At 42.9% G+C, this 24,370-nt stretch overlaps 1 protein-coding gene across 12 annotated transcripts in view; it reads right to left on the minus strand.

The window, feature by feature from the left end:
- Positions 1-1,413: 1,413 nt before the first annotated feature.
- Positions 1,414-24,370, minus strand: part of SBNO1 (strawberry notch homolog 1) — a 72,471-nt gene continuing 49,514 nt past the window's right edge. For all 12 annotated transcript variants that reach the window (XM_063712292.1, XM_024256857.3, XM_024256856.3 and 9 more), the window contains 9 exons: positions 23,955-24,054; positions 21,504-21,578; positions 20,158-20,304; positions 19,939-20,033; positions 19,760-19,852; positions 15,016-15,153; positions 13,571-13,647; positions 8,709-8,902; positions 1,414-6,739 (listed from right to left, as the gene is read on the minus strand). In XM_063712292.1, the coding sequence (XP_063568362.1) occupies positions 6,597-6,739; positions 8,709-8,902; positions 13,571-13,647; positions 15,016-15,153; positions 19,760-19,852; positions 19,939-20,033; positions 20,158-20,304; positions 21,504-21,578; positions 23,955-24,054 (1,062 nt within the window). In that variant the 3' untranslated portion in view covers positions 1,414-6,596. The remainder of the gene's footprint in view (positions 6,740-8,708; positions 8,903-13,570; positions 13,648-15,015; positions 15,154-19,759; positions 19,853-19,938; positions 20,034-20,157; positions 20,305-21,503; positions 21,579-23,954; positions 24,055-24,370) is intronic.

The following is a 24,370-nucleotide window of genomic DNA, read 5'->3' on the forward strand; positions in this document are numbered from 1 at the left end:
TCAAAAATGGTTGGGGTAATCAATTCCGGACGCTTGGTACTGTGCTCCCACGAAAGGCTGGACGCAGCAATGCAGTATCATTGGAACAGGGCACACCCTTCACACACTGATGGACACGCTACAACAGGAGCGATAACAAAAGGGAGATTTAAAAAAGAGAACGAAATGAAAACACACCAAGAGCTGACATCCACCTTTGTTTCAAGTTGTCTTTGGATCCCATCAGATGTTGTCTCCAGATGCACCATGTCAGGTTAGTGAAGGAGAACGATCTACACCTACATAGAAAAGTATCCTTTGCTCAGAGGAGGTAGAACCTGGCCAAAGTTTTATTGCAGAGATACAGTGTACCTCTTTCCACCTCTCATGGATGATGGAAGATACAAGTGGTTATTGAAAAATCATATCAGTAGTTTGCAAATTCAGTATAAACCATGAACAGGATATTTTTCTGATAGCGGTGAGACTGCAATGTGCTATGTAGAAAAAAAAGCTCTCTCTGCCCCATAAAGTGGGAGTCAGAAAGAGGGCTCAAGCTTCTTTATCCTCTTCAGTGCCATAAATACTGTCATAGCAAAAAGGCCTTCAGTGTCTGCTGGCCAGAAACATCTGCCCAGGCACAAATGGGCCACAAGGGCAGGGTACTGGTTAGTGGCCTGCAGTGGAAAAGCCAGACAGGTTCTCACCAGGGGCCTGCAGAGTGGCCTTCACTCTGGAGGACGCCTGAATTACAAGTATCAAAAAGAACCCGCTTTTTTGGGCTTCTTCTTTTCCTTGCTTAGCCCTGCACTAAGGGGCAGTCTTGCTGGACCGCACCCTGCCACGTTGCAGCAGCCCAGATGGCTGCACTGCCAACCACAGCATGGCTTCCCCCTGGGCGCCAGAGGGAGACTGAGCAAGGAGGGTCTGAGTGGAGGATACACACTGGAGGCAATCTGTGACAGGCCCCAATTCATGACAAATTTAGTTCCCAAGACTGATCCAAATACAGAATGCTTTTACATTTTCACCAAGTCTACCAAGTTGAATAGTAATGAATGAAACTTGTACATGAATGAAAGGCCCCAAAGACGCTCACGGCAATCCTTCTTGAAAGTTATAAAGGAACATTTTCTTACAGGTGCAAAATTGTGAACAAATACCCAATGTCTGCCTCCCGGGTGCTCAATACCATCATTTTCATGAACCACCCGGGTCTTCCCAACTCGAATTATTAAAAACGCCTCGATCCAGCTCTGCTTCTAGGCTTACGGCTGATGTAGTCAAGATCCACTCACCAATACAAGGGTGGAGAGCACAGCCGCTCAGGGGACCCCAGGGGCCAGTGCTGCAATGGGAATCTGCTTGTCTCATCCTCCAGCAGAGTCACCCTAGGAGGCTCCAGAGCAGTTGCTTGGCTCTTTTGGAGGACAATTGCGCCTTAATGTACATTCTCTCTCTTTTTTTTTTTTTCGAGACGGAGTCTCGGTCTGTTGCCCAGGCTGGAGTGCAGTGGCGCAATCTGGGCTCACTGCAAGCTCCGCCTCCCAGGTTCACGCCATTCTCCTGCCTCAGCCTCCTGAGTAGCTGGGACTACAGGCACCTGCCACCACGCCCGGCTAATTTTTTTTTTTTTGTATTTTTAGTAGAGACAGGGTTTCACCGTGTTAGTCAGGATGGTCTCAATCTCCTGACCTCGTGATCCGCCCGCCTCGGCCTCCCAAAGTGCTGGGATTACAGGCGTGAGCCACCGCGCCCGGCCAATGTACATTCTCTAAAGTCACCTGTCAATAACACACTAGGCCTGCCTCCTGCCTGCTATAAATATCCTCAACAGGTTATAAACAGCAGCAGGCTACCTGTGTTCACTGCAAGTAAATTACTCATCATTTGTAGGTTAAAAGTACAGGCCCAACTTCTTAAATAAACATAGGGAATTTGCTGCAGCAGCAGGCCAGAAACCACTGTTTCAAATCTGCAAGATTTTCCTATCAGGTGGGAAGCCAGAGATAAGAAATATGGTAAGAGGCCTGAAAAATTGCAAAAGTAGACGCAAGTCAGGTTTGCTGATCTAAGAGCTAAGTTTGATCCCAAATGCACTGAAGAAGTTAGAGGAGCTTAAAGAAGTCTCAGGAAGCATTTTTTAAAATGTGAAAACATCAGGCTCACTATAGCTTCCAAAGAACAACATAAATGAGCATCAGCAGTCATACAATGACAGTATCAGAAACGGCACTCAAGTGCATCCCCCCAGTACAATGTATTGCACACAATAAAAATGCAAAACACAGTAAGACATAGTAAAAAACATTAACACAAAACAAGAATTCTACAGCAAAGATGCAAAACTGAATTCTAAAATACAGGAACAAATATTTTTCTAAATGAAAAGTTTTCCATACTTTTCTTAAAAAAAAAAAAAAGTCATAAGATGCCCCATATGGGAAACTCAAGAAAAGAATAAATAGAGCTGAAGGGAAGAGGGAAAAGGGAGAAACAGGTGGGTGGAGTCCCAATTTACAAGAATTATTTACATTCAGAATCCAGAAGAACTCGACGTTTCTATATATATACATTTATGTACATATATATAAATACAGCACAAAATTAGAGGATGGGTTTTGGATTTTATCTCAAGTACTCAAAAAAAAAATGCTAGCGAGCTTGAGTTGCAGGTATTTAGGTGTGTTTCTGTCACTTAAAAGACACTGCATTTGTATCAGACAACTGGCATTCAACGAGACTTTTTTTTTTTTTTTTGCAGTTTTTGCTCTCAGCTGTAGCCCTGACATGAAACGCTTGCTAGGTTTCTGCAGCAAAGTGGGCCAAGCGCAGTACGCACGGGTGTGGTGTTAGCCAGGGAGACTGAAGCCACACAGAAGGGGAGTCAGTAAATGTCCATCTCCACGGTGTCTGCCTTTGCCATTGGGAAGCCTGAACTAATCAAACGTTCATTAATAGGATCCCAGCCTAACAGCAACGTTTATGCAGCACCATTCTTAGAAACTACCAAGTATCACATAGGTACATGTGTATGGGGACCTTCCTCTTTACTGCTTGTCAAGAAAAGGATCCAGGGGGAACTTCTGCCCCTGCTTTCATGAAGTGAGATGCAACAATCATTTCCAATCTATTGTTTTTTTCTCTCATGCTAAAATGAAAGTGGAGGGGAGAGGGAAGAAGGCTCTCATTCTACAATTATAAATGCTGTCCTGGTACCCTTTCTTCTCTTGCCGGCTAACAATTGTTCTAACAGCATCCCACGGAGGCCAGCAAATGAATGCCCCAGGGGCTACAGCCAGAAAATTGTGCCTGTAAAATATCATATTCCTCTGGAGCTTGGTAATATAGAAATTTTACCTCTACAGATGAAGCAAACTAAAATATTTATTGTTGTAACTCAAAAAGGCTTCTGAAGTGCTCAGTTAGAATAAATGTATATAGATACATACACACACTACTACATTGCTTTGGATGCAGGTTCTTACTAATTTATACGCACATGTAAAGAGAAGATACTGAAGTGTCTAACTGTAATTTAGCAGCAGAAAAAGAAAACTGCTTAACATATTTGCTTCTTAATCAAGTTGTGTTTAAAGAAATGCATTAATACTTCTATGAATTTGTATCATTGATAGTGTATCTGGATAATCCCAGTAACTACAGGTAGAGACCTTGTGGTATGGAGGTTGCTAAATGAGAGGAACACTGATTCCCCCAGAGATAACATCTGAGCTGCTTTAGACTCTGGAAGTGGTTTTCAGTACAACTGACGCTGTAAACTCTGAAAACACAAACATGATTTCCAACCAAATCTTTGTGCTCAGAGCCATATTGCTAAAAAGAAGAAAAAGGCATTGCAGAGGCAAAGTGGACATGGGGGTTAAACAAGGCCTCTGAATTCAGGTGTGGCATTTAGATCCTGCAATGAATGGACCTATTTTACAGAAGTCAGCGGCTAATTTTTTGCATTTTTTGGTACAGATGGGGTTTTGCCATGTTGACCAGGCTGGTCTCGAACTCCTGGCCTCAAGTGATGCACCTGCCTTGGCCTCCCGAAGTGCTGGGATTACAGGTGTGAGCCACCACGCCCAGCCAAGAGTTGGGTTTTAACAGAAGAGGACCTCGAATGCTGAAGCTTCACAGGGCAGCCAAACTGAACTCACTGATTTTTGCAAGACCACAGTGTAAAGGTCGGATGTCCACCTGAAGAAGGAGTGGGTGCAACTCTCTGGGTGCTGCACACATCATGACCAGCCTGGGAACACCCCAGCTCCCATCCATTCACACTGGTTGCCTTTGTGAGGTCCATTTTGAGACGGTTTTCAGAGGGCTTTTTAATGAAAAAAAAAAAAAAAAAAAATAGCTGTTCTACAAAGAGCCTAAGATACATACACTCCTATTTATCAAGATGGCTAGTCCAGAGCAAACATTACATCATAGGCCATGGGGGTTGTCAATTAGCTGCATGCTAAGAATCCTCATATGCTGCTTTGAAAACGCCATAAAAAACTAAGATGCCCTCACACACAGAAACAGGAGTTGGGCCAACAGCCTGTGAGAGAAGATCCTTCCCAACTCTGCCGTTCTGTCTTACTGCAGGAGGGTTTGTAATGCTTCCCCTCTTCCTCAGGTCCAGCGACTGCACCTCCACTGGAGTGGGGGACACTTCCATTGCTGATGGAAGCTGCCTACTGCTTTAAAAACACACACCATGAGCTGAGAAGTTCTGCTGAAGGTGGGGAGAGTGCTGCTCTTGGCTGCCAGCTGGTCTAGCAGCCCTAACAAGGGAAACTGGCTGATACAAAATGGATCACTGCCTGAGATATATGAACTGGACTGAGGATAGAAGTTGCATCCGCTGGGCAAAATGTGCCAAAGAACAGAAAGTACTTTCAATTCATTCTTTTAGGCACCAAGAATAAATAAATCCTAAGAAAACTTACAGTAAGCTTGACATAACCAAACTCAGGCTAAAGGACACACAAGAGGATGAACACCCTAAGCTTTCAGCCAGGTTTCTGTCAGTTTTAACACATCTCACCCAATTCTGCAAGTTTACAAACAATTTAACTTAAAAAACATTCAGAAGTACTATCATCATACCCTTTCCCTCAATGCCATTTTAAATTTTAGGGATAAGTTTTAAGCCAAACTATAAGGCTACCTGGAATGCTGAGACAACACACAAGTTCTGCTGAGTTCCCATCACAGACTACTTCTGAAGGTCACCAGTGAGGGCCTAAACAAGACTCCACTTCTTGTTAGTATAATAACTTTTTATTTGACATCTACAAGATTTTGGCATCTTGCAGCTTTTTACCAGGTTCATACAATCTCGATTTTTCAATAGTGCAACCTGTGTAAGCAAAAAAAAAGAAAAGAAAAAGAAAGAAAAGGAAATAAAAAGACCAACTGTCCCCTCACTTGTTTTTATAAACATCTATTATAGGCGAAACAAAACTTACCCATATTATATAGATAAGTGTCTATTCACATTTGTACATTACCATTTTTAACAGCTTGAGATAAACTCTACAATGTCTTAAAACACATTAAACAATATTCAAGTTACTGAGTAACAACAATAACAACAGTAACAAAAAAACATACAGCAGAAGCCTCAAGTGTTTCCTCATTGTCTACAACTCAAGTATGGTTTCCTTTTTATGAGTGACAAAGCAAATTAAGATAATGAAGTAAAAAACGATTGTTTGCAAGATGAAAGCCAATTTGTACTTCCTTCTAAACTACCTTTAAGTTGAAAATGTAAATTTAAGAGGCTTATAGCCATTTCTGCAGCACACATTAGGAATACTATTAATACATTAAAATTAACTTTTAAGAGTTATCACAGAAAAATGTATGTATTCATTACCTTGACCAGAAACCCAGGGCAGGGAGAAGGGGCAGGAGGGGTCTGCAGGGTTTGAAGCAATACCCAGGTATAAACACTATAAAAATGCAATAACCAATGCTGTACATCTAACAAATGTTTCTCTCTGTTACTCGACTCCTGTGTTAATCTTGTTTACGCATGCTTTCAAAGACATGCACTGTCAGAACAAAAATTAGAAAATAACCTGAATGCATGATATGCAACCTTTCATTTCATGCTTTAATAAACCTATTAAGTTGGAAAAAGAAACCAATATATATTTTCTATATTTATAGACTCAAAACACATGCATCCGGGGATACCTCCCACAGCAATGGCATGGATGTACTGCGTTAACCCTGAGCACTGTATAAACATAAAGTAAAGCCAGTTTGGGAAGTTCCAAGCATTTTAAACCAACTGTGGTCTGTAGCCTTTAACACACTCACAGACAGACTGACACACACGCACGCACACATCCCCCTCTGCTCACCCAAAGTAAAAGCAGATGGGAATTATCAGGGGAGAAGCTAAAGGAAAGACATATGTACCACCATCAGCACTGCTGATTTTCAGTTTTGCTATCTATTCCAGGTTTGTCCTTACTCCCAAAAAAACTAACTAGAGAGAGCACAACTGAAAAAAAAATATAATTCTTTGGAAACTGTCCCTGATTTTTATGCAAATGATATGCTTCAACAGCATTTCAGATCCATCCATGTTGAAACCTGTCTGTTCTTCATGCGTTGCTCAAGTTGGTGATGCTCTGAGGGTGATGCTGTTGCCATAGCTGTTTCTGTTGGACCGCAAGCTGTTGAGACTGGTCTGAAGTTGATAGGAGATTTACAAGAGGAGACACACAATTTGCTGGAATGATCAAACCTGTAATTAGTAACAAGAATTTATAAAGTTGTGACCAGAAAAACCACACGGTACAGCTTCACAGCAGATTCCAAATGAGGCATAATATTAAGTATAATGAACAAGAAGTTCACACAAAAATTAAACGACTACCTAATGAATGAAATGGCCATCGAGATGTAGTCTGATTCTTCAACAGCATTTCCCACAAATATCCAAGCATATGCATGTGTTTAGTGTAATGCTATCTTGTTGGAGGAATAGGAGATCAAGAATATCTATTATTCTCTTTTTAACAGGAGGTCAAGAATATCTATTATTCTATGTATTATCTTTTTAAGCTCCACAAACATGCAAATATCATCTTTGTCATGTACTAATGCATCAAAAGACTACAGAACAAAAGTTGCAAATTCAAATGCCAACCATAACAGGTTAATTTAGAGGAGTAGATACTAGCAAACTGGAAAGGATACTCTCTGGGTGCTGGTTAAAGGGACTTTAAGTCCTGCATGTGGGATTGAAGGCTCAATGTTCCAGATAAATTGGATGCATATATATATGTTTTCTTTTTTGTGAGACAGAGTATTGCTCTGTCGCCAGGCTGGAGTGCAGTGGCACAATCTTGGCTCATTGCAACCTCCACCTCCCGGGTTCAAGTGATTCTCCTGCCTCAGCCTCCCGAGTAGCTGAGACTACAGGCACCTGCCACCACGCCTGGCTAATTTTTGTATTTTTAGTAGAGACGGGGTTTCACCATGTTGGCCGGGATGGTCTCGATCTCTTGACTTCATGATCCACCTGCCTCGGCCTCCCAAAGTGCTGGGATTATAAGCGTGAGCCACCGCGCCCGGCCCTATTTGTTTTTTTTTTTTTTTTTTTTAAATAGAGACAAGGTCTCACTGTGTTGCCTAGGCTGGTCTCAAACTTCTGGGCTCCAGCAATCCTCCTGCCTCAGCCTCCCAAAGTGCTGGGATTACAAGGTGAACTACCATGCTCAGCTGATGGGCTGCTTTTGAAACTGGAAATCTAGACTTTTATATGAAACCTCTTGATTTTTAAATGTTGGCAATTAATTCAAATGAGGCTGGGCTCGGTGGCTCACGCCTATAATCCCAGCACTTTGGGAAGCCGAGGTGGGCGGATTACTTGAGGTCAGGAGTTTGAGACTAGCCTGGCCAACATGGTGAAAACCCATCTCTACTAAAAAAATATAATAATTAGCCAGGTGTGGTGGTGCATGCCTGTAATCCCAGTTACTCGGGAGGCGGAGGTTGCAGTGAGCCGGGAGCACATCACCGCACTCCAGCCTGGGCGACACAGTGAGACTCAGTCTCAAAAAAAAAAAAAAAATAATAATAATAAATTCAAATGAAAACCTACAACATCCCAAAATACTCAAGTGTCCAAAAAAAAAAAAAAAAATTAAAAAAAAATTCCATAGACTGACTTTGGCTCATGAACTGCCGATATGCAGTCCGTGGTACAGGAAGGCTGCTGTAAGCGAAACCAAGATAAGCAAACAGAGTCCAGTTGCTGGCCTGCTTCCTGGACACCTGTAGTTGAGCACGCGGTGAGAACAGCTGGCCTAGTCTGCTCTTGCTCCCTGCAGGATACCAAGCCATTCTCTGTGCACAGCGGCTTTGAGTTCCAGAGTCTTAAGCTAGCTCAATGGAGAACTCCTGGGCAAGAGGCTGAACTGTCTTCACACCAGGGAGCCTGCACAGCCACCAAGAGTAGAGAAGGACAGCAAGAGCAGCTGAGAGCAGCATCAAAGAGATGACCATATCATAACTTCAACCAGAACCAACAATGTCTGTTTGAAGGCTTAACTTCTGTTCAACCTTGTAAGAAATATAAAACGGGTCCCACACCCACTACTGGAAGAGATGTTAGATGCATGTGGAATAGAGCTAAGATATTAGCAATGAGAAAAAAGTCGGATCTGATTTTTTCCTGCAACTCAAACCAAAACAAAAATTAGACTCACCTACAATCCGTTGCCCATCTTCCGTTCTTAGCCGCACGATCTGCATCTTCACGTTTGTGCCACTGACAGATGCTAGAACACCCTCAACTTTTGTCCAGACACTCAGCACTGAACCACATAATACATAATATGTACGGCAACGAAGACCTATTTCACAAACTAACCCCAAGCTTGCTTTTTTGCAATTGCCGCGCCTAAGAAAAATGGGAAAGAAATACATATATGTGAGTGTCTATATATGCACACAGACACATGTTCCTAAAAGGTTTACAAGGTCAACTCAAAAGGTTTACAAGGTCAACTCAAATTTCTTTTTTTTTTTTTTTTTTTTTTTTTGAGATGGAGTTTTGCTCTTGTTGCCCAGACTGGAGCGCAGTGGTGCGATCTTGGCTCATTGCAACCTCCGCCTCCCAGGGTCAAGTGATTCTCCTGTCTCAGCCTCCCGAGTAGCTGGGATTTTTTTTTTTTTTTTTTTTTTTTGTATTTTTAGTAGAGACGGTGTTTTGCCATTGGGCAGGCTGGTCTCAAACTCCTGACCTCAGGTGACCCTTGGCTTCCCAAAGGGCTGGGCTGGGATTACAGGCATGAGCCACTGCTCCTGGCCTCAAATTTCAAATAAACAATGTTTTAGCAGTATTTGCCTTTACTATTTCTTAGACTATAATTCTGTTGGCCCATTGGGTTATCATTTCCAATTTAAGGTATCAGACTGATTTTTAAAACCACAATTTTTTCAGTGGCCTGCCTCCCTATAAAAAGGGTTGAATTTATTGTGTTTGCTATCTGTTGAAGCATTTTAGTCATTTTAATATCCATTATTTCATTGCAGTATTGCTAGTTTATAAAATGATCTTGCTAGCCGGGCATGGTGGCTCATGCCTGTAATCACAGCTCTTTGGGAGGCTGAGGAGGGAGTATTGTTTGAGTTCAGGAGTTTGCGACCAGCCTATGCAACATGGCCAGGCTCTATCTCTACAAAAAGTTTAAAATAATTAGGTATGGTGGCTCATGCCTGTAACCCCAGCACTTTGGGAGGCTGAGGCATGCAGATAGCTTGAGGCCAGGAGTTTGAGACCAGCCTGGCCAACATGCAGAAACCCCATTTCTACTGAAAATACAAAAATTAGCCGGGTGTGGGCTGGGCGCGGTGGCTCGCGCCTGTAATCCCAGCACTTTGGGAGGACAAGGCAGGCAGATCACAAGGTCAGGAGATCAAGACCATCCTGGCTAACACGGTGAAACCCTGTCTCTATTAAAAATACAAAAAATTAGCCAGGAGTGGTGGCAGGCACCTGTAGTCCCAGCTACTCGGGAAGCTGAGGCAGGAGAATGGCGTGAACCCAGGAGGCAGAGCTTGCAGTGAGCTGAGATCGTGCCACTGCACTCCAGCCTGGGCAACAGAGCAAGACTTCGTCTCAAAACAAAACAAAAAACTGGCCAGGCACAATGGCTCACGCCTGTAATCTCAGCACTTTGGGAGGCTGAGGCAGGCGGATCACGAGGTCAGGAGATCCAGACCATCCTGACTAACATGGTGAAACCCCGTCTCTACTAAAAATACAAAAAAATTTGCAAGGTGTGGTGGCGGGCACCTGTAGTCCCAGCTACTCGGGAGGCTGAGGCAGGAGAATGGCGTAAACCTTGGAGGCGGAGCTTGCAGTGAGCCAAGATTGGGCCACTACACTCTGGCATGGGCGACACAGCGAGACCCTGTCTTCAAAAAAAAAAAAAAAAACAAAGCCAGGTGTGATGGCCCATGCCTGTAATCCCAGCTACTCAGGTGGTTGAGGCACGAGAATTGCTTGAACCTGGGAGGCAGAAGTTGCAGTGAGCCAAGACGGTGCCATTGCACTCAAGCCCTCTGTTTAAAAAAGAAAAAAAGATCCTGAGAGTTCCTGCCATGAAAAAACAAGCAATACCTGTGAAAAGAAAAGAAGGGAGGGGGGAAGATCCTGCCAGTTATTTCTATGTTATGAAACTACTGATACACTGGTTCTAAATCACATTAGCGGGAAGGACTCAGCAATCTAGAGAGATGGAAAGGGGTGGGAGGGGAGGGAGAGGCTACATGTAAATTTAAGAAGAAATGAGAAAAAGGAGAAATATCACCAATGTTTTCTGGTTAAAATTATCTTCAGAATATTCATCAATAAAGATGCCCTTCTGGTTAGTACTAACTCAAGACGAATCTAATACACAGTATCAAATGTAGGTATATAGGACACTTTTCTTGCTATAACTCAAAGCAAATGTTTGTTGTTTTTTAAGTTAATTTTTTGTAGAAATGGAGTCTCGTGTTGAGAAAATTGGTCTCAAACTCCTGGCCTCAAGCAATCCTCTCTTCTTGATCTCCCAAAGTGCTAGGAGCCACTGCACTGTCCCCAGAGGAAATGTTTTAGAAAATGTTTAGGCCAGGCGCAGTGGCTCACGCCTGTAATCCCAGCATTCTGGGAGGCAGAGGCGGGCGGATCACGAGGTCAGGAGATCAAGACCATCCTGGCTAACACGGGGAAACCCCATCTCTACTAAAAATACAAAAAATTAGCCGGGCATGGTGGCGGGTGCCTATAGTCCCAGCTACTCAGGAGGCTGAGGCAGAAGAATGGCGTGAACCTGGGAGGTGGAGCTTGCAGTGAGCCGAGATCACACCACTGTACTCCAGCCTGGGAGACAAAGCGAGACTCCATCTCAAAAAAAAAACCAAACAAAAAACAAAAAACGTTTGTAGGGGCAAGGCGCGGTGGCTTATGCCTGTAATCCCAGCACTTTGGGAGGCCGCAGTGGGCGGATCACAAAGTCAGGAGTTCGAGACCAGCTTGGCCAACATGGTAAAACCCTGTCTCTACTAAAAATACAAAAATTAGCTGGGCATGGTGGCAGGCACCTGTAGTCCAGCTATTCTGGAGGCTGAGGCAGGAGAACTGCTTGAACCTGGGAGATGGAGGTTGCAGTGAGCCGAGATCGTGCCACTGCACTCCAGCCTGGGTGACAGAGCAAGGACATCTCAAAAAAAAAAAAAAAAAAAAAAGTTAGTAGGTTAACTTAAATTTGTTTTTTTTTTGAGACCGAGTCTCCCTGTCATCCAGGCAGGGGTGCAGTGCCACTATCTCAGCTCACTGTAACTTCTGCCTCACAGGCTCAAGCGATTCTCATGCCTCAGCCTCCCAAGTAGCTGGGATTACAGGCGTCTTGCACCATGCCCTGCTAATTTTTGTATTTTTAGTAGAGACGTGGTTTCACCATGTTGGCCAGGCTGGTCTTGAATTCCTGGCCTCATGTGATCCATCTCGACCTCTCAAAGTGCTGGGACTACCAGCAAGCCAATGGCGCCTAGCCGGCCTACCTTTTAAAACATTTTATCTTACAGATTTTTTCTAATTTTCAGTGGCACTAATTTACTCTCATAATGAAAACCAAAAGCACTACTCACATCAAAGCCAACTTACCTACCTGCAGAACAGCCCAAACAATCAAAACAAACAAAAAGCCCCTCAAGCTAAAATTCATTTACATCTTATATTCCTTTTCATGAAGTGGGCCAGATACTGTAAGAGCATTAACTACTTAATGAGGTAGAGAACAATGAGGAGAAAACTATGATTTGCAGAGTATGAGAGTATACAGAGGTCACAAAGTGAATACTGTAAGCCAAGGGGTGAGGGGGCACAGCAGGAACAGCTCCAAGACTCAACAACAAAAGTTTGCATGTGCTGTGCTGTTAACTTTGGGAATCTCCCTGGTTTCTCAGACATTCCCTAGATCTGGGACACCAGTAAAGCTTTTTTAAAAAAGAGAGGAAGAAAGAAAAGAGCCCAGCTACTCCAGAGGCCGAGATGGGAGGAGTTTGAGGCTGCAGTGAGCTATGATTGCTGCACTATACTCCAGCCTAGGTGATATAGTGAGACTGTCTCTTTAAAATAACCAACCAACCAAAAAAACAGGAAGGGAGAGTGACAGAATGAGGGCGAAGAAGTGGTTTTTTTTTTGTCTGTTTGTTTTCAGAGACAAGTTTTGCTCTTGTTGCCCAGGCAGGAGCGCAACGGTGTGATATCGGCTCACCGCAACCTCGGCCTCCTGGGTTCAAGCAATTCTGCCTCGGCCTCCTGAGTAGCTGGGATTACAGGTATGCGCCATCACACCCAGCTAATTTTTTTTTTTAGTAGAGACAGGGTTTCTCCATGTTGGTCAGGCTGGTCTCGAACCCCCGACCTTAGATTATCCACCTGCCTCGGCCTCCCAAAGTGCTGGGATTACAGGCGTAAGCCACCGCACCTGGACTGATTTTTTTTTTTTTTTTTTTAAATGGAGTCTCGCTCTGTCCCCCAGGCTGGAGTGCAATGGCGCAATTTTGACTCACTGCAACTTCCACCTTCTGGGTTCAAGCGATTCTCCCGCCTCAGCCTCCCAAGTAGCTGGGATTACAGGTGCCTGCCACCACACCAGCTAATTGTTTTGTATTTTTAGTAAAGATGGGGTTTCACCATGTTGGCCAGGATGGTCTCGAACTCCTGACCTCAGGTGATCCGCCCACCGCAGCCTCCCAAAGTGCTGGGACTATAGGCATAAGCCACCGTGCCCGGCCGCGAAAAAGCAAGTTCTAATATGAAGGATAACTGTTAAGGTCATGCTGCCAGACAACAGTTGGCTGGAAATAAGAAAGCATCAGTGAAGAGTAAGGAGGTACATAAACTAAACAGTTTCTAGTCTACAACTGCCCAGTAAATATTCCTGATGGAACACACCACGCCTGACAATACTTAATCTGTTAGTTAATTCATGAGGACATACTGGTAAAGAGTGAAGGTGTATTTAAATCTCAATTAAATTTTGGAAAATTTGGTAAGAAACACGAAAATACTAACCAATAAGCATGAGTACAAGTATCTGCAGATGAATTATACTGATCTAACCAGTGCATCAGGGCATCATCTGAGACGACCTGTAAAAATGAGAAAAATTTCATTGAAAACAGTATTGCTTTAAATAAACTGGTTACCTAGTCTGGTCTGTAATTCTAGAGGCAGCCAATTTAAAATAATCTCTACACAAAAAGCCTAACCCTTGCTATTAACTGAATCTGAATGCCATTTGAAAAGCTCTGTCATGCTGGTTCCTCTTATGTAATACATTTTTCAAGTTAACTACTTAACTGTAATTGTTTTCAAATCAGAATGGCTACAAATAATAATATAAGGTAATATTAATAAAATAAAACCTAATAGTAAATGTTAGGAAAAGTGGTCGCTTACTGTTTTCTATAAATCATCGCAAAATATAAACATAGAGGCATCCTCACAATAAAACTAAGAGGTAGTGAGAAGGGCTTTAAACATTCTAACTTTTGTGATTAGCACTGGAAGCTTCCTTTACTGAAGAGATAAGCTGTTTCAAATGATCATTTTAGGCTGGGCACGGTGGCTCATGCCTATAATCCCAACACTTTGGGAGGCTGAGGCAGGTGGATCACTTAAGGCCAGGAGTTCAAGACCAGCCTGGCTAACATGGTGAAACTCCGTCTCTACTAAACATACAAAAAAAATTAGCCAGGTGTGTGGCACATGCCTGTAATCCCAGCTACTTGGGAAGCTGAGGCACGAATCACTTGAACCCGGGAGGCGGAGGTTACAGTGAGCCAAGATCGCGCCACTACACTCCCAGCCTGGGCAACAGAGGGAGTCACCTTAGAAATTTCTTAAGGCTGGTAATATTAAGACTGTGATATTAGCATAACAAAAGTTGACATTTTCCTTAAACCAGGCTGGGTGCGGTGGCTGACACCTGTTAATTCTAGCACTTTGGGAGGCAGAAGTGGATAATTGCTTGAGCCCATGAGTTCCAGACCAGCTCAGCCTTTGCAACACAGTGACACCTCATTTAAAAAAAAGAAAAGAAAAGAAAAAGAAAATATAATTTCACACCTAGAAAAAGCTATCTTAAACAATTTCAATATATTATAAAATAAGTATTCTTTTTTTTTTTTGAGATGGAGTCTTGCTCTGTCTCCCTGGCTGGAGTGCAGTGGTGCAATCTCGGCTTACTGCAGCCTCTACTTCAAAGGTTAAAGTGATTCTCCTGCCTCAGCCTCCTGAGTACAACTGGGATTACAGGCATGCGCCACCACACCTGGCTATCTTTTCTATCTTTAGTAGAGACGTTTCGCCATATGGGCCAGGCTGGTCTCGAACTCCTGACCTCAGGTGATCTGCCCGCCTCGGCCTCCCAAAGTGCTGAGTTTACAGGCGTGAGCCACATCGCCTGGCCCAAAGTAAGTATTCCTACATAATATAACGTACAAATGAGAAAATACCTTCTTATATTTCTTTTTTAGATCAGCATAAATTTCTAATTTGAGCTGCTTCCCAGTATTTGGTCGATAAACTAAGAAAAGTTTCTTTTTAGGATTCACTTCTTTAACTAAGATGGCAGTTTTCTTGTTGTTCCTTATCTGTTTAAAGAAAATGACAAAATATAAAGATTTTATAATACACACTTTAAGACATGTTTTTGTACCATCACGTCAGCAAATATAATCATTTCAGACTATAACGCTAAATAAGTACATGGTAACTTCAAAAAGGACCGAAACTGCTTGTTTAAAAGACTTTAACACAGCCACACCCAAAGGACAGTTATTGGACCTTAATTCTGGCTAAAGATGAAGGTTAAAGACCAAAGTTATCTTCAGAAAACTACGTGGAATTAGCCTTAATGCACAAATGTCCAACTCAGATCATTTTGCTTCTTTTATTTCCTGTACCTGGAATCCCAGTAAAGCAGCCTCAGAGAGGTAAGAAAAACCAAGTGTAATAAAATGTTAACAGTAGAATCCAGGTGGTAGGCATTAGGGGTCTTCAGAGAAAACTCTTTAAGCTCTGCTGTATGTTTTTAAACATTTCTCAGTAAAATGGAAAAAGAAATGTTACTCTCCTTTCAAGTTAACAATAGAATTCAAGCCCCTCCAAGATAAGGCCTTGGATGGCCCCAGTCCTCTGCGCTTGTCTCCTCCGTCATTACTGCCTTTCCCGATGTCACAGGGTTTTGAAGGGCAAAGTGAGAGAGGTCACATGATAAAGTGTTCTGTAAACAGCAAAGCTATGGCAGCAGAAAGCAAAAATGTTGAACGAATTGTCCACACATATGGAGGTAAAAATGGAAGAAAGGGAAGCTAATTAGAGAAATGTTGGAATTCAGGTATGTATTTTTAACTTTTTATTTTATTTTTTTTGAGACAGTCTCGCTCTGTCACCAGTCTGGAGCACAAGGGTGCGATCTTGGCTCACTGCAAGCTCCGCCTCCCAGGTTCAAGGCGATTCTCCTGCCTCAGCCTCCCGAGTAGCTGGGACTACAGGTACTCACCACCATGCCCGGCTAGTTTTGTATTTTTAGTAGAGACGGGGTTTCTCCATGGTGGCCAGGCTGGTCTCGAACTCCCGACCTCAGGTGATCCGCCCGCCCCGGCCTCCCAAAGTGCTAGGATTACAGGTGTGAGCCACCAAGCCTGGCCTATTTTTAACTTTTTAAAGTTGGATTTATGAGAAAAACTTTAAGAGGAAGGAGTTACTCTTGAAACTCCATTTAACTCAAGGAAAAACAACTGGGAAATTCATTTCTTCTTTAATGAAGACTGAACAGCTTCTAAACAATCATTTCTGGAGCAAAAAGGAAGGAAAAAGAAAAGTTTCAAAGTAAAACCATTTTCCCAGCCCTCTACACAATAAATCATTGTTTGTGGGGCTATTAACTTTTTATATTCATTCTTATAATGAAAAACACAATATTTTACTTTCCTCTTCATGGATATTAAAGACCCTTGGTCTCTTACTTTTTCCAACGAATTGAAACATTGTTTATATAATTACTGTAAAGTCATAAAACAATGGTTAAGGTGAAGATTATATTTAAAATTATTTATCAGCTGACAGGAAATATCCAAACCTATACTTAGAGGATAGTGTTTAAGACACTTAACAATGGGCTCTGTCTTGACAGTGTCAGGGTAGTTATACATCATCACAGAACAGTGGAAAGTGATTCTGACATTGTTTTCCCAATGGCAGCACAGGTTACACACACTGAAAAGTATGGTGGCCTAATGCAGTGGAGGTTCAAAGGCAAATGAAGACCAGGAATGAGGTCTCTAGGACCACCACTCCTCATGTCCAGCCACCTGTTGCCACACAGAGAATGAAGGACCAGTATTACCACATCCTTCAACCTAAGGGAAGCTGGGGATCAGGACTTTCATCACAATCTACCAAAGGTGATATTCTGGCAATAATTTCAAATTAAAAAAAATAACCAAGAGCCAGGTGCAGTGTTGCATGCCTGTAATCCTAGCTATTCAGGTGGTCAAGGTCAGAGGATGGATCAAGCCCAGGAGGAGTTCGAGACTGTCCTGAAAATAACCAACACCCTATGTGGACCAATCAAAACTGCATCTATGGGGGACAGCCAAGTAAAATACGTGAATTCTACCAATATCAACATCTTGGTTGTGATATGACACTACAGTTTTAAAAAATATTACCACTGGGGTAACTGGTAAAAGTATGCAAGATGTTTATCTGTATTGTTGCTTATAATGACATGCAAATCAACCTACAGTTCAATCAGTATTTCAAAAACCCCAAAACCAGCAAGGCACAGTAGCTCACAACTGTAATTCAGCACTTTGGGAGGCTGAGGTGGGAGGATCATTTAAGCCTAGGAGTTTGAGACCAGCCTGGACAACACAGTGAGACATCAACTGCATTTAAAAAAAAAAAAAAAAAAAAAAAAAGCCACATGTGGTGGAGTGTACCTGTGGTCCCAGCTACTCTAAGAGGCTGACGTGGGAGGATTGTCTGAGCCCAGGAGGTTGAAGCTGCAGTGAGCCATGATCACACACGCCACTGCTTATCAGCCTGGGTGACAGAGCGAGCGAGATCCCATTACAAAAAACAAAACCAAACCAAAAAACCCCAACTCAACTAGGAGCCAGATCCTTTGAGAGCTTTTCTCTAGGTCAAGGATCAGCAGCTTAGGCCTGTGGAATAAATCCAGCTTGGCACTCCTAAACTGAAGTAAGTTTAAGAAGGAATGAAGCAAGGTAGGAAAAAAAAGAGAAAGGAAGGAAGGAAAACACAGAGGACATGCAATATAGACCACATATGGCCTACAAAACCATACATATCAGAACTTCATAGAAAAAGTTTAGCGACTCCTGCCCTAGATCATTTATGACTTCATCCTGCCTGTGCCATCATCATACATGTAGTTACATGTATGTTACATGTATGTTACCAGGTCTTACTTGCAGTCACTCCATAAATATTTGTAAATAGAAAGCAAAATATGTTATATACAACCAATGACATATTACTCAGCCTTGTAAAAAAGAATGAAGGGGCTAGGCAGTGTGGTTCACACCTGTAATCCCAGCTCTTTGTGAGGCAGAGGTGGGAGGATCACTTGAGGCCAAGAGTTTCAAACCAGCCTGGTCAACATAGTGAGACACCATCTCTACAAAAGAAAAATTAAAAAATTAGCCACATGCCGGGTGCGGTGGCTCATGCCTGTAATCCCAGCACTTTGGGACGCCAAGGCAGGCGGATCACCTGAGGTCAGGAGATCGAGGCCATCCTGGCGAAGACAGTGAAATCCTGTCTCTACTAAAAATAAAAAATTTAGCCAGGCGTGGTGGCGCTTGCCTGTAGTCCCAGCTACTCAGGAGGCTGTGGCAGGAGAATCGCTTGAACCCGGGAGGCGGAGGTTGCAGCGAGCCAAGATCGTGCCACTGCACTCCAGCCTGGGCGACAGATTGAAACTGCCTCAAAAAACAAAACAAAACAAAACGAAACAACACAACCCCAAATATCTTAGAGAACTGGTGAAATAAAATTTCTGTTGTCTTGGATCTGAGTAAGTCAATATGAAACTCAAGATACTGCTGAATATCTATATATATATGCAGAGATATGTGTGCGCACATACACCCGAGTTCTATCCACAGAGACAAATCATAACTGAAAGAATGTAGCTGTTTTACTAACTGAAAAATGAATCTTAAAGATATAAAGCATTATTAAGACTAAAGTTAAGTCTCTGTCTTATGAAAAATGCTTAATTTAAGAAAATGTTGGCTGGGTGCGGTGGCTCAAGCCTGTAATCCCAGCACTTTGGGAGGCCAAGGTGGGCAGATCACGAGGTCAGGAGATCGAGACCATCCTGGCTAACACGGTGAAACCCCGTCTCTACTAAAAATACAAAAAAAATTAGCCAGGCGTGGTGGCAGGCGCCTGTAGTCCCAGCTACTCTCAGGAGGCTGAGGCAAAGAGAATGGCGTGAACCCGGGAGGTGGAGCTTGCAGTGAGCCGAGATCGCACCACTGCACTCCAGCCTGGGCAACAGAGCAAGACTCAATCTTAAAAAAAAAAAAAAAAAGTTAACAATTCAGCCAGGTGTGGTGGCTCACATCTATAATTCCTTTGGGAGGACAAGGCAGGCAGATCACCTGAGGTAAGGAGTTCGAGACCAGCCTGGCCAACATGGTGAAACTTCACCTCTACTAAAAATACAAAAATTAGGCTGCGCACAGTGGCTCACGCCTCTAATCCCAGCACTTTGGAAGGCCAAGGCGGGCAGGTCACCTGAGGTCGGGAGTTTGAGAACAGCCTGACCAACATGAAGAAACCCCATCTCTACTAAAAATACAAAATCAGCCAGGCCTAGTGGCACATGCTTGTAATCTCAGCTACTCGGAAGGCAGAGGATGAGGTGAGCCGAGATTGCACCATTGCACTCCAGCCTGGGCAACAAAGAGTGAAACTCTGTCTCAGAAAAAAAGAAAAAAGAAAATGAAACAATTCTAAACTCGCATCTAATAACATCCTTTAAAATGCATTAAGTAAAAACATAATACAAATGGACAAACACACAATTACAATGATAAATTACCAAAACAGAGAAAGCTAAACACAACTGGGAAACAGGTACAAAGTGAAGAGACAATTACAATGCTGGCCATTAAAAAGTATTATATATCTGAATAGAATTTAAAGGAAAAGTCGTACTTGCAATGACAAGTAAAAGCCATCGTCTGGTCCTGTCAGCTCAGCCCAAATCTTGGTAGCTTCCTCCCATGACATTCCCCTCTCTACACTAATCTGTAAGAGAAACAACGGAATTTAAACTCATTTCTGTAAATGCATCTCATGGGAAGACGATACTTCACAACATTTTCTAAACTTACTGTGTATAATTCTACGTGGCCAGAGGTTGAATATCCTGGAGTCAGAAACTTTTTAACATCACTTTTCCTCACCTTTTCATCTCCAGAACCAAGATCTTGAACAAGAGAAAGAAACATATGAATGTAGAAAGAACATTTTTATCAGGTACACACGTTTAAAGAATTTCTCCACTCCACATTTTCCCTGGGGACATTGGGGGGGATATTTTCCCTACTTACCTAAGATTCCCATATCATATCTTCCATTTTTTTTGGCATTTTGAACAACTGCAGTAAGTGTGTCCGCAAAATACTGAAATAATGCATTCTGCTGATGTACCTCCATGCCTAAAATTCTATTTAAGAATTTTCCTATGTTGTTATAATCTGTAATGACAAAAGATAAATGTCTTCATGCATTCAGATGATAATTAAAAATTTTTTATTCATCTAGGCTTAGTTCAAGTCCCACTTTCTCTTCTAAGTCTTCCTTCTTAACTCTTACACTGTCCTCACAACAAGGCTGTAATCTGCCCATTTCTCTCTCTAGCAATTAGCACCGATGCAGGACACGCTCAAGAGGTTTGTCAAATTGAATTTTTCCATCTTCAGCCTCACTTATGCAAAGTATGAACACAATTCAGTACATAAGAAAGTTAGTTCTCCAACACTGAATTCTCAACTGTAGTGGCACTATTAGAATGTCTGCGAGCTTTGGAAAACTACCGATGTCTGAGCTCCACCCCTGACTTCAGTAATTTTTTGTTTTGTTTTGTTTTTTTGAGACGGAGTCTCGCTCTGCTGTCGCCCAGGCTGGAGTGCAGTGGTGCATTCTCGGCTCACTGCAACCTCCCCCTCCCAGATTCAAGCAGTTCTCCGGCCTCAGCCTCCCGAGTAGCTGGGATTACAGGCGCCCGCCACTATGCCCGGATAATCTTTGTATTTTTAGTAGAGACAGGGTTCCACCATCTTGGCCAGGATAGTCTTGGACTCCTGACCTTGTGATCCGCCTGCCTGGGCCTCCCAAAGTGATGGGATTACAGGCATGAGCCATCATGCCCGACCAATTTTTTATTTTTTTAGACGGAGACTTGCTCTACTGTTGCCGAAGTTGGAATGCAGTGGTGCAATCTTGGCTCACTGCAACCTCTGCCTCGCGGGTTCAAGTAATTCTCTTGCCTTAGCCTCCCGAGTAGCTGGGACTACAGGCACCCGCTACCAGGCACGGCTAATTTTTGTTATTTTTAGTAGAGATGGGGTTTCATCATATTGGCCAGGCTGGTTGCAAACTCCTGACCTCGTGATCTACCCACCTCGGCCTCCCAAGGTGCTGGGATGACAGGCGTGAGCCACCATGCTCAGCAGACTTCAGTAATTTTTAAAAGCTTGAGAGCTGATCATATTAGCAGCCAGTGCTGAAAACTGCTTCTCTATGCATGGATCTTTTACACATACCCCACAGCAGCCAAAACTACCCAGAATGTTTTAAGAACATGAAGCTTCCCCTTCAGCTCAAAAGCATACATCATAATGGACTTTAATACTATAGCAACAGTTATATGCCTACACAAAGTTAATAGTAGTACCTTTATCGAGAGTAAGAATTCCCGAGCGATCTTCTACATTTATCAGGCCAACTCCTATCAGTCCTTGTCGAACATCTGTAAGAACAGGATCAATTCTGACTCATAAATTACAAGGCATGTCTACAATGTACCACTAAGTAAGAAAAGTATGTTGTAAGCAGTATCATGCCATTTAAAAAAAAAACCTTGATATTTATATAAACATGGAGAAAATGTGGAGAGAACTGCCCTTGTTCACATTGTCATCTGTGACCTAAGAAGGTGAGAATGGAAGGAGGGTTAAGGGGACTGTTATTAACTCTCTTCATTATATATGTTAAGATTCTTTTCTTTTTTTTGAGACGGAGTCTCACTCTGTCACCCAGGCTGGAGTGCAGTGCGCAATCTCAGCTCACTGCAACCTCTGCCTCACGGGTTCAAGCAATTCTCCTGCCTCAGTCTCCCGAGTAGCTGGGACTACAGGCTAAGTTTTGTATTTTTAGTAGGGACTGGGTTTCGCCATGTTGGCCAGGCTGGTCTCAAACTCCTAACCTCCGGGGATCCACCCGGCTCGGCCTCCCAACATGCTGAGATTACAGGTGTGAGCCACTGAGCCCAGCTGCAAGATTACTGTCATTACTTATAATAAACAAGTAATCTATAATATATATATATATATTTTTTTTTTGCGACAGAGTCTGACTACGTTGCCCAGGCTGGAGTGCAATGGCATCATCTTGGCTCACTGCAACCTCCGCCTCCCAGGCTCAAGGGATCCTCCCACCTCAGCTTCCCGAGCAGCTGGGACTACAGGCATGCACCACCATGCCTGGCTAATACTTTTTGTAATTTTTTTAGAGCGGGGGTTTCTCCATGTTGCCCAGGCTGGTCTTGATCTCCTGAGCTTAAATGATCCACCTGCCTTGGCCTCCCAAAGTGCTGAAATTACAGGTGTGGGCCACTGCGCCTAGCCATAACCTGTAATTTTAAGAAGTTAGAAATAAATCAAGCAGTCTTTTTTTTTTTTTCTGAGACAGGGTCTCTCTCACTCAGTCTGGAATGCAGTGGTGCCATCACAGCTCACTACAGCCTCCACCTCCTAGGCTCAAGCAATCCTCACACCTCAGCCTCCCAAAGTGCTGGGATTACAGGCATGAGCCACCGTGCCCAGCCCAGGGAGTTGTTTCTGACACTCCTGATGTCAAAAGGAGTGAAGGTGTAGGGTTAAGACTTTATTGCTTTTGTTGAAAGCCGAGAGTAATGATGAACACCCCTAACTGGTATGTCAATATGAACTGTTAACAACACGTATCAGTATGTGCTAATATACCAAAAGGACTTTCTAGTGAAAAATGCTAACTCCAGCTGGGTGTGTTGGCTCACGTCTGTAATCCCAGCACTGTGGGAGGTTGAGGTGGGAGGATCACATGCGGCCAGGATTTCAAGACCAGCCTGGTCAACATGGCAAAACCCCATCTCTATTGAAAACACAAAAATTAGCTAGGTATGGTGGCGATCACCTATAATCCCAGCTACTCGGGAGGTTCACACAGGAGAATCCTTTGAACCTGGTGGCGGAGGTTGCAGTGAGCCAAGATCACACCATTGCACTCCAGCCCAGGTGACAGCGCGAGACCCCGTCTCGAAAAAAAAAAAGGACATTTCCAAATACACGAAAGAAAAAAGGCTATGCTATGAGCCACATGTATCCATCACCCAGTTTAAACAACTGTGAATTCATGGACAATTTTGTTTCATCCAAACCTCCTACCCCCACCAATCAATTCTCACAGATTATTTACCTAGGTACTTTTTCAACTTTAAAATTAAATTGAATTTTAAAAGCTATTTGGGGCTAGGCACGGTAGCTCATGCCTGTAATTCCAGCACTTTGGGAGGCTGAAGTGGGCAGATCATGAAGTCAGGAGATCAAGACCATCCTGGCCAACATGGTGCAACGCCGTCTCTACTAAAAATACAAAAATTAGCTGGGTGTGGTGGCATGTGCCTGTAATCTCAGCTACTCAGGAGGCTGAGGCAGGAGAATGGCTTGAACCTGGTGGCGGAGGTTGCAGTGAGTCGAGATCACGCCACTGCACTCCAGCCTGGCGACAGAGCGAGACTCGGTCTTTAAATAAATAAATAAATAAATAAATAAATAATTTTTAAAAAAGGCTATTTGGCAAAGTGATTTTACTCAATGTACTACAACAACTTTCCTCTATTAAATCTATTATTAGACAAACATGCTTTCACTATATCAATAGTAAGAGCACCTTCACTTGAATAAAATTTGCTTTAATAAATCTGTTTAATACAAGATAATTATGTGTCCTAGTAATCATTAATTTCAAAGTTTTATACAATTTATGTCCAAAGAAAAAAACTAATATAACAGCAAATGTTACAACAGGTTTAAGTACATCTTTGTCAATAATCATTGTCGTTGTTACGAATATTTGTAGAAGTTACCTTTAAAAAATTCTCCAGGATAGTCTGGAGGTGGTGATACCATAGGAGAATCCAAGTTTACGATGGATTTCATCACAATTTCTAAAGCATTTCTTCCATACTGCAAAAAAAAATCAAAACCTTTAACCAGTTTCAGCATTTGGATACTCTTCAATCACATGACCACCTAAATACTATAAAAACTATTGGCTGGGTGCGGTGGCTCATGCCTGTAATCCCAGCACTTTGGGAGGTCGAGGCGGGTGGATCACGTGAGGTTGGGAGTTCAAGACCAACCTGACCAACATGGTGAAACCCCATCTCTACTACAAAAAATTAGCTGGGTGTGGTGGCAGACACCTGTAATCCCAGCTACTTGGAAGGCTGAGGCAGGAGAATCGCTTGAACCTGGGAGGCAGAGGTTGTAGTGAGCCGAG

Source organism: Pongo abelii, chromosome 10, assembly GCF_028885655.2.
Source record: "Pongo abelii isolate AG06213 chromosome 10, NHGRI_mPonAbe1-v2.0_pri, whole genome shotgun sequence".
In the NCBI taxonomy this organism is placed as follows: domain Eukaryota; kingdom Metazoa; phylum Chordata; class Mammalia; order Primates; family Hominidae; genus Pongo; species Pongo abelii.